The following is a 10,871-nucleotide window of genomic DNA, read 5'->3' as shown; positions in this document are numbered from 1 at the left end:
CTGAATAGTCTTTTATTTGAATTGCTCAACTTGAATAGCATAATTTCAAATTGAATGTATTAGTTTAATATGTTAATCTTTTTAATGCAACTATTCAAGTTGGGTCAATCAAATCCAGTTTCCTGTGACTAATATTTCTGCTCATATATTGAGGTTGGGATTTGGATCAAACATCTGGCACCTGATTTGTATCAACTAATCCAGAAAACGGATTAAAGTCAGTCTTCAGTGAGTGCAATGTAATTGTTTTTCTACCTACTGCCACGACTAAACACGCCGACAACTATGGTACAAACACATACACATTCTTGTGGTCAGAAAAGACAAGGACAGGTTTACATTCAGTCTACCACACAGGTGGATGTCACATCGATCCCTATCATTAACCACAGTGTGTGTGTCACTGCAAAAAGAACAATATATACTCACGTTTGCATGATTTCATTCTGCTAAGAAAACGTGTTAATAACCTGAATGTAAACCACCAGCATATGATATATTGTAGTATATGTTCATTATGTCTATAGTAAAGGAACAATGCTAAATTTTTTACCTGTACAATATAACATTTCCCCGTCAAGTGTATTGAATGTGCTCAGACAGTGGTGGAGCACAGCACACACCAACATGTCACCATGTTCCCTGACTCTTTTGAGAAGAGTTCACAGGGAGATATGCAAGGATGCAAACACACCTATGTTTACACGTGGACATCATACAACCTTTATAAGACTTTTTTAAGGAACACATTGTATGCATCCTAGCAAAACTTGTTCTTACATTGTTGTGACACCAGTATTATGCACTTGACTAGACATTATGAATTGTAGTGAAGCTGAATGTTGATGTAAATTCCCTTCAAATGATAAAGTATTCAAGCTGATATATTGATATGCTCAGACATAAAACAACCACTTAATGCTTCTTGTTCAATGATGTTATCCTCATAACCAAATGGGCTGTATTAATAACTTGATTACCTTTTCAATGATGTATTCAAATTGATCTTATGCTGGAAAATATGTTTTGGGAAGTATGTTTAAAACATGGTCCTGGCTCGGATCCTCAAACATTTCTGACTGAACACATTTAGAAAACTTGCTGTTGGAATAGCACAGTTGTAAAAAATAAAACGAATGAAGGTGGTTGCATGCTGACTCCCTGTCACACCTAATGAACTGTATAATGTCTGGATTTAGCTTTCTGGTGAGTTATACTGTAACAGTTTACCATTTTTATACTTTAAAACAATATGGCAGATAAATAACTGTGAAATAATGGTTAATTTGATTTTTGTTTCACTTATTGTTTTGCAACATAAGCACAATAAGCCTAGTACTTGTAGCAGAGATGATGGGCAATACTATATACACTTTGGTGGATAGAAGACAATAAACCAGGCAATGTAAGAAGAGACATCTCATTTCATTTCAGGCATACTGACAGACATATATCAATCATTATAGAGAAATATAGAGCAGGTTTCGTGCTGGGTTTTACGAAGAAGTACTAAGATTTATTACTTAAATAAAAATACTAATACTAAATTGTATACTCCATTACAAGTAAAGGTCCCGAAATCAAAATCGTACTTAAGTAAAAGTATAAAAGTATATGAATTGGCATTCAAATATACTTGAAGACGTACTAAATGTAAAAGTAGCCTATACTCGTCATCCAAAATGGCACATTCCAGAATCATGTTTATTTCATTATTGGATTATGATTGTCCATGCATTCATCTTTTCATCACAGCTGGTATACGTAGAGCTCATTTGAATTGCTTTATAAACTACTTGATATTTTAACATAGATAATTATACATTTATGTCATTTAACCCTCCTGTTGTCTTTGGATCAAATCTGACCGATTTACTACTTTCATCAATCATAACTTTTTTCTTTAACATTTGTTTGCATTAAGGCTTTATGATATCCTTCACAGTAGACATTTGAACATATCAAATTGCTGATCACCACTTTCATTGAATTTTGGATGATTTAGTCAACTTTGTAACACCCATGGTGTTCCCGGTCAAAAATGACCGCCATAAAGAAAAGGAATTAGTAACCATCCGGATCAGATCAAACACACACATACACTAGATGTGTGTCCCCCCCATGATATGCCCTTCCCCCCATGTGAATCACACCTGGCACACACACACAAACACACACAGAACAATTTGATACATGTCCCGCTCTTATGTGTCCATCCCCCCACATGGATCACACCTGGCATACACAATACATTCCCATTCTTCTCAGTGTCTATTCTTTGTATATTTACTGCAGTTGTTCATGTATACCAGTAGTCTGATACAATATTTACAGTTTGAAAGGGTGTTAAATGAAATTTGGTGATGATTAATGTTTTTTGAGTATGTAATTGCAGTTAAAGCTGTCAAATACATTTAGTAAAGTAAAAAGCACAATATTGGCTTCTTAAATATAGTGGAGTAATACAATACAGTAGTATAAACTAAAAGTACTCAGGTTAAGTCAAAGTACCTCAACAGTGTCCTTAAGTACAGTAATTGAGTAAATGTACTTTGTTACTATCCACCAATTGCTTTATCAACTCAACAGCAAACTAAGGGAAATGAGGTAGCAATTAACTTGTTTAGGAATGCTTGCTCTGACAGACACCATTTCAATCAGTTATAAAATGTTGACATCCAGAAAAAAACGTTAATGATAAACATATCAGTCAAATAAATGGGGGGAATGGGGAAATACAAAACAGAGGAAAAGTATAGATTGTTTTTGTGAAAAAAGGCAAAAGATAATTTGTCATTCAGTAGAAAAAGGTTTAGTTTTCATTATAAAGTTGAGGATTGGGCAGTATTGGTTTGGTAGATATGAGTATTCTAGAAAAGAAAAGAGAGTGGCAAATAAATGAAGTAGGAATCAAAACAAGTACCTCAGGAATAATCACAATTACCTCAAAATGTACACAGATGGTTCTAAGAACAAGGAAGAGTGTGTTGGAGTTGGTATATATATCCCAGACTTTAAAATATCGATCTCCAAAAGAGCGTCAGATCAACTATCAGTGTACACAGCAGAAATGCTGGCAGTAATAATAGGATTACAGTGGGTTGAAGAGGTCAGACCAGAAAGGGTGGTGATATGCACAGATTCATTATCCATATTAAAAAGCATACAGTCAACAACAACAACAACAACAACAACAACAACAACAACAACAACAACAACTGTCTGAGAAGATATACTCATAGAACTTAACCATAGCTTGTTAAGACTTCACAGAGGCGGTATAGATCTTCAGTTCTGCTGGGTGCCTGCACATGAGGGGGTAAAAGGGAACAAGTTAGCTGATACATTTGCAAAAAGTGAATTACAAAAGGAAATAACATTACCAGTTCAACTTGGAAAAGCAGTAAAGGGATGGAGATCTGGCAGAAAAGGTGGGAGAAAGACCCGAAAGGCAAAGAGTATCATAAAGTTCAAAAGACAATCACAATTAATATTTATAAAGAAATAAACAGAAGGTAGGAAATCATGACAGCTAGACTCAGACTAAATCACACAGCGTTGAATAGTACGCTGTATGTCATGGGGAAAAGTGACAGTGACAAGTGTGGGAAAGTGTGGGAGTTAAAGAAAATGTGGAACATATCTTAATACATTGTGACATCTATAAAGCTGAAAGAGAAAAACTAAAGGATAAAGTGATATCTTTTAGGCATTGTTTACCTTTCTGAGTGAAACTGGGGTAGGTAAAATAATCTAACATTAGGTTAGAATAGATCATGGATTTTTGTTTTGTTTTATTTATTTTATGTTTTTATTTTACTTTATATTTGTTTAGATCATGGATCTAAGCAGGATGGTGGCGGTATGCAGCTAAAAGCCGCCATTAAAAGAGAGAAGAAGAAGAAGAAGAAGAAGAAGAAGAAGAAGAAGAAGAAGAAGAAGAAGAAGAAGAAGAAGAAGAAGTAGTAGTAGTAAACCTCATCCCAATACCCCTCCTTGACTCCTCTCTTCCCCTCCTCCAGGACTTGATCCGGAAATCGATCAAGACACGTCATTTTGAAGGACGTCCCAATAGCTGAAATGCACACGGAGGAGTCGAGGAGGGGTGAGGGAGGAGCAGTGGCGCCTCCAGACATTTTTCATAGGGGTGGCCAAATGGGGCCACTGAAAATACTACTACTACTACTACTTTTACTACTTTAACATTTTATTTCAAACAACATTGAAAAGAACCTTGTTTTGTGTTATGTATATATGTGTTGGTGATTTATTGTTTTGTTTTTTATATATGCTAGTTGTTCTTTCCTTTTTAAAAAGACAAATACAGCTTAATTAAAATAAGTTCCTTTATTGTAAGCAGGGGATTTTGGGCCCCATGAAAAGATATCACATTGGGCCCCTCCACCAGGCCCAGACCAGGCCAACCAAGCACAATTGCTGTAACCACACCTCCAGAACCCAACCGACTCATTTATGCTTTAAATAACTACCTGTACAGGCTTGCATCTATCTTGTAGTTCAATACTAACTGCACAATATTTACTGACACTGAGCGGTGAAAATATAACACTGTGCAGACGTGCAACATTCTACTGTAGAATTCACTAACATTCCTGACAATAGACCTCAATAGTCATCTTTTATGGTGTACATGCCTTTTTAATAACATTTTTGGATGGAACATTCATAAATCAAAATAAATATAACTTAAATATACAGTGGGGCAAAAAAGTATTTAGTCAGCCACCAATTGTGCAAGTTCTCCCACTTAAAAAGATGAGAGAGGCCTGTAATTTTCATCCTAGGTATACCTCAACTATGAGAGACAGAATGAGAAAAGAAAATCCAGAAAATCACATTGTCTGATTTTTAAAGAATTTATTTGTAAATTATGGTGGAAAATAAGTATTTGGTCAATAACAAAAGTTCATCTCAATACTTTGTTATATACCCTTTGTTGGCAATGACAGAGGTCAAACTTTTTCTGTAAGTCTTCACAAGGTTTTCACACACTGTTGCTGGTATTTTGGCCCATTCGTCCATGCAGATCTCCTCTAGAGCAGTGATGTTTTGGGGCTGTCGCTGGGCAACACGGACTTTCAACTCCCTCCAAAGATTTTCTATGGGGTTGAGATCTGGAGACTGGCTAGGCCACTCCAGGACCTTGAAATGCTTCTTACGAAGCCACTCCTTCGTTGCCCGGGCGGTGTGTTTGGGATCATTGTCATGCTGAAAGACCCAGCCACGTTTCATCTTCAATGCCCTTGCTGATGGAAGGAGGTTGTCACTCAAAATCTCACGATACATGGCCCCATTCATTCTTTCCTTTACACGGATCAGTCGTCCTGGTCCCTTTGCAGAAAAACAGCCCCAAAGCATGATGTTTCCACCCCCATGTTTCACAGTAGGTATGGTGTTCTTTGGATGCAACTCAGCATTCTTTCGTTGAGTTTTTACCAAGAAGTTCTATTTTGGTTTCATCTGACCATATGACATTTTCCCAATCCTCTTCTGGATCATCTAAATGCTCTCTAGCAAATTTCAGATGGGCCTGGACATGTACTGGCTTAAGCATTGGGACACGTCTGGCACTGCAGGATTTGAGTCCCTGGCGGTGTGTTACTGATGGTAGCCTTTGTTACTTTGGTCCCAGCTCTCTGCAGGTCATTGACTCGGTCCCCCCGTGTGGTTCTGGGATTTTTGCTCACCTTTCTTGTGATCATTTTGACCCCACGGGGTGAGATCTTGCGTGGAGCCCCAAATCGAGGGAGATTATCAGTTGTCTTGTATGTCTTCCATTTTCTAATAATTGCTCCCACAGTTGATTTCTTCACACCAAGCTGCTTACCTATTGCAGATTCAGTCTTCCCAGCCTGGTGCAGGTCTACAATTTTGTTTCTGGTGTCCTTTGACAGCTCTTTGGTCTTGGCCATAGTGGAGTTTGGAGTGTGACTGTTTGAGGTTGTGGACAGGTGTCTTTTATACTGATAACGAGTTCAAAGAGGTGCCATTAATACAGTTAACAAGTGGAGGACAGAGGAGGCTCTTAAAGAAGAAGTTACAGGTCTGTGAGAGCCAGAAATCTTGTTTGTTTGTAGGTGACCAAATACTTATTTTACCGAGGAATTTACCAATTAATTCATTAAAAATCCTACAATGTGATTTCCTGGATTATTTCCCCCCATTCTGTCTCTCAAAGTTGAAGTGTACCTAGGGTGAAAATTACAGGCCTCTCTCATCTTTTTAAGTGGGAGAACTTGCACAATTGGTGGCTGACTAAATACTTTTGTGCCCCACTGTACATGACCTCTTACATTTAAATAAAGTGAACATTAACACCAATATTATCATTTATAAAATGCTATAACAAAAAAAATAACATAAGCAGCAGATTTTTTAATTAAATATACATACTACAAAATAAGCGGGTATTAAAGTGTAGACGGACAACACAACGGAAATGGAAGTGAAAAGGCCTGATGGTGCTAAATCATAGCCTATTACCAGTTCTCAGTCTTTTTCTCATCATGCATCTTCTGTGTAGTGATCCAATATCGTACCATAGCCTTGCCCTTTAACAGTTATTACGAGCCCTGGCTCAGCCTTACTCACCAAGAGCCCAGCGCCTAGCCTTCTTACAGGCAAAGTCACTGATCAAGTCCTTGAAGTCCAGCTTTCTAGCCAACTGGCTTTCAATGGACAGCATGGCAAGACTGCAAAGCCTTATGGAGGACAGGGCTGCGGAGCCTAAAGATGGATCTGTTGGTCCTGGCACCACGGGGGGGGGGGGGACAACTGATTTAGTATGAATAGCTGCTAAAAATGTAGCTGCATTTACTAAATGTCAGCTAAAAGAGGAGTGGAATGAAAAACCTCTGAATTTTCTGTGAAGATATTAACAGTACTTAAAGGTGGGGTAGGTAATTTTGGAGAAACCAGCTCGAGTGCGCGAGAATTTGAAAATACACAGCCGGAAGAAATCTGCCACTTCCTTACAGAGCCCCTCCTCCAACACACACGAACGCGCACATGACCAATGAGGGCACGAGGTAAGTTTGTGCACAGATGGAAGGCTGACAGGCAGGTAGGCCATCCAGTTACTTTAGCGGGCTCAGATTATTGGTCGTGCTTATTACAGCGCCACGGCTTCCACTTTCTTAATGTCTTTCATTTTTTTTTTTTTTTAATGTTTCTTTTATTATCTTTTACTGTTTTTAAATGCCTTTGTCTGAATGTCTTTCATTTTTGTAAAGCACCTTGAATTGCCTTGTGTTGAAAGGTGGTTACTCCATGTTTACTAGCTATAAGATTAACGTTACAGTACATCTCTCTTTTTCACTTCTTACTGAGTCAGCCAGAGTGCAGATATCACCATTAGATTCACAAACCTGAAACATCCATTTCTTCACTGCTGCTGATGACATTGTTGTCAGCTGCTGATACTGCTGCTGCTGTTGCAGCTTGTGGCGCCTGCTTCGATGAAAATAACTTTCTAATATCCATAACTTTATAGGCTATTAGCTTAAAACTTGTCAGGCACTAGGAAGGATCACTTCTTCTTCAGGGCAGGGAAGGCTACGCAGTACGCAGGCTAATGTCCCGCAGCGGCTGCCTCTCTGGTGGACTCCGGTACTGCACATTACTCCCGAGACATTTACATTTTTTTTTTTTGTGAAAGTGAAACATCCGGGGCTTTTCAGAAAACATCCGGGGCTTGAGCCCAAGTAGCCACCCCCTAGCGCCGCCTCTGTTGAAGACCCCTGCTGTAGTGTTTGGAGGACTGCAGTATTCCAGAAGTATTCTGATGAAAATGTACCAAGCAGTAACGTTAGAGGGCAGCAGTACGCCATTGTAATCTCTGTAGAATCCAAAGAAGAAGAAGTAGAAGAAGTAGAAGAAGAAGAAGAAAAAGAAGGTTATTCCATCGGTGAGTGGACTATACCGTTTATTTATTGCGTGTTAGCAGCTTCAAATGTGACATTTAGCACCAAGGTAAACAGGCTATACTGTATTTTCGTTACGGGCTCGGGGATTGTTGCACATGGAAGGATATAAATGAGTGCACGTGCTCACTGAAGAGAAGTTGAGCTAACGTTAGCTAGCAGTTTCTCCTTCAGCTTCACCGTGAAACATGTCAAGCTCCACCAAGCAGAGACAACCTCCGCATAAAGGTACATTAACAGCATTTTATATTAAAAGATAAAGATATAACATTGCTCAACAGTAATTACGCTACTTTGCATAAATGTTTGTTTTCGACTGCTGTCAAGTGGACAAGAAAAATATTACTTCCGGTAAATCAATAAACGCAACTTTAACACAAATAGTTCAACCCAAATGTGTGCCCATTGTGCTATTGGTGTTTAACAGAATACTTGATGTGACAGTCTTACATTTAAATTATTATTATATATTACAAAACTGGGGTTAGAAATAAAATGAGGCTTTTATTTTGAAGGGGCATAACTCTACATAGGTACTTTAGCATAGAAAAGAGAATATTTCACATTTATCATTGAAATAGGACATGATTGCATAGCAAGTATATAATATGCATCCTTATATTTAACTTTTGACATTGTAAACAACAGTTGACACATTCTTTTAAGTGGAGATTCAACAGATACATATTTGAGGGCAATAGCTCATTCAGTTATTAAAAAGTCTTGATACTAAATGCATAATTGTGTGATACAAATATGGCTGGCTTTCTGTACCTGAATTTGTATGAACGAAATGTATTATTAGCTGTTATTTATCACAATGCTTCCTAACCATCTTTGTTTTTCTAGTGACCGGGTGGAGTGCTAACATGCAGAGTTTGGTGGTGCAGGCACTCGCCATGAGGCAGCTAGGAAGGCTGAACCCTCGCCACCTGCTGGCTGCTGGCTATGGACTGAGGCAGGCTGAATGGTGTCCGAGGACCATCCACACACGGCAGCTGTGGGGCTGCTCGGCCTTCCCCGCACTCGGCTGTCACAGCAGGCCTGCTCTCCGGGGCCGAGACACCTTCAGGGGATGGTCCGTCAATCCTCTAAGGTTTAAAAGCAACAAGAAGAAAAGTGAGGCTAAGACAGTGAAAGAGGACGAGGAGGAGGAAGATGAGGAGGAAGATAAAAAAGACCCAGAGGACAGTGATTACGAAGAAGAGGAGGTGGAGGAGAATCTACCAAAGGACTATAAAGACATTGAGAAACACGTGCAGTCCTTTCGCTATGACGTGATCATGAAAGCCGGCCTGGACATGGCACGCAAGTGAGTTTCTTCATGCAGACATGTTTTAATCTTTGAAAAATAAACGCAAACTTTCAAAACATTATTGAAATATTATTTGACAGCCCCCGATGCATTCATGGTCTAAATCAGAGGGGTCCAAATGTTTTCACTGAAGGCCACATTCAGAAAAACATTTAAGTGTTGGCAGCTCATTCCTTATACCAGGAGCCTCAGATTGCTTATTATAAGGGGAAATAGAAAGGGTATATTTCAAGCTCATGCAGATGAGTTGTTGGGATTATTTTTGACCAACTAAGATTTGGAAAGGAAATGTTTCAATTTAAATTGACTTAATTGATTTGAAAATGGGCTTATTAACACATGAATACTACGGTGTAATATATGTTCGATATATATTTAAGAAGTCAAACATAGGAAAAGCAGACTTTTTGAATTGGCTGAGGGCCAATAAAAAAATGGGCCGCAGTTGGACAACCCTGGTCTAAATTCTGGAAATATGTTACAGACGTACTTTGGAAAGTATGAAACGGTAACGTTTTTAAATGTATAGATCACAAGGGCATACTATCAACTTTTCTGACACAACATATAATACTGTACTATTAGTTATTGGATAAGATGCCCAATACTTGAACTTCCTTGTAACTTCTGAGATACAACCATTTCATCCCATCTTCATATCTCACTACTTATTACTATATTATTTATTAGAATGATTTATCAGCCAAATGGTTTGACCCATTTTGAGATGTCTTCAGATTTGTTCTCATACTATAGCAGTCGATGTATAAACTGTCTGTTCTCCTATTCCAGTAAAATTGAGGTGTCCTTCTATGACAACAAACTCAGGCTAAATGGACAAAAACTCATCAAGAAAAGTAAAACGGTGAGTAACGAACAACATATTCCTACTCTCATTTCTTAGTTTTCCACTAGTGTCTCAATCTTATTTCTAATTGCTCCTATATATTTGATTTGTTTAGGTTAAAGTTGGGGACACATTGGACCTGGTACTGTCGGAGAACGGAGAAACAAACACTGTCACTCTGATGAGAGTCTGCCTTCGGAGGGTTTTGGAAGAAATGAGCCACACAGAAAAGTACAAAGTTGCCATACGACGATGGAAATGTTTAGAGCTTCCCAAAGAGGAGGCCTTCAAGCCATGAACTTGAACAGGACAGTGTGGACTTTAATACCATTTGCTAATGAAGGCAACAACACCGGCAGAACTGAATGCCGTCAATTGGCCGGCAATCTCCAAAAAGTTGGATCTCTAATGGATTACTAAAGGGTAATGTTAAGGCTTGTAGCGCGTGTAGACATGTAAACAGTTTTCTCAGAGAAATATATTTAGTGTTTACCTTCCCCTTCTATACTGTGAGAGTCCTCCAATAAAGGTGCACTTTGACACTTTGAGATCATGTCTAACTGAGAGCAAATTAATGAATATGCATCAGAGTTGTTAGCGTTTTGGAAGGTTTGGCTACTGATATCCTTTTCGCAATTCCTCATAGCAATTTTTTTTATTGAGGCAAAAATATGAAATGGTAAATAAAACCAGTAGAAGCAATATATATGTTGCGTAGTATAGAGCTTGTTGGAGAGTGTTCGGTAAAAACTCTGTATGTCACTAA

The 10,871-nt window shown here is 38.5% G+C and overlaps 1 protein-coding gene across 3 annotated transcripts; it reads left to right on the top strand.

Moving 5' to 3' along the window:
* The first annotated feature begins 7,840 nt into the window (after positions 1–7,840).
* mtres1 (mitochondrial transcription rescue factor 1) lies at positions 7,841–10,653 on the top strand. 3 transcript variants are annotated; one of them, XM_034111457.2, is made up of 5 exons: positions 7,842–7,927; positions 8,106–8,171; positions 8,793–9,255; positions 10,051–10,123; positions 10,221–10,653. In XM_034111457.2, exons 2-5 carry the CDS (start codon positions 8,132–8,134, stop codon positions 10,401–10,403), a joined length of 759 nt encoding a protein of 252 aa, XP_033967348.1. In that variant the 5' UTR covers positions 7,842–7,927; positions 8,106–8,131; the 3' UTR covers positions 10,404–10,653. The 3 variants fall into 3 exon arrangements, with proteins under 3 accessions (XP_033967349.1, XP_033967348.1, XP_033967347.1); XM_034111458.2 differs by lacking the exon at positions 8,106–8,171 and having other exon boundaries at positions 7,841–7,927; XM_034111456.2 differs by having other exon boundaries at positions 7,876–8,171.
* The last annotated feature ends 218 nt before the right edge of the window (positions 10,654–10,871 follow it).

The sequence above is a fragment of the Pseudochaenichthys georgianus genome, chromosome 22 (assembly GCF_902827115.2).
Source record: "Pseudochaenichthys georgianus chromosome 22, fPseGeo1.2, whole genome shotgun sequence".
Classification (NCBI taxonomy): domain Eukaryota; kingdom Metazoa; phylum Chordata; class Actinopteri; order Perciformes; family Channichthyidae; genus Pseudochaenichthys; species Pseudochaenichthys georgianus.
The sequence above is the reverse complement of the archived record's forward strand: the minus strand, read 5'-3'. Positions and strand labels throughout refer to the sequence as shown.

Bases quoted from the DNA above. Each gene is read 5' to 3' on its own strand.
- mtres1 (XM_034111457.2), top strand. From the start codon at position 8,132: ATGTCAAGCTCCACCAAGCAGAGACAACCTCCGCATAAAG. The intron at 8,172-8,792 runs GTACATTAACAG...TTGTTTTTCTAG, and splicing joins GAGACAACCTCCGCATAAAG to TGACCGGGTGGAGTGCTAAC. The intron at 9,256-10,050 runs GTGAGTTTCTTC...CTCCTATTCCAG, and splicing joins GGCCTGGACATGGCACGCAA to TAAAATTGAGGTGTCCTTCT.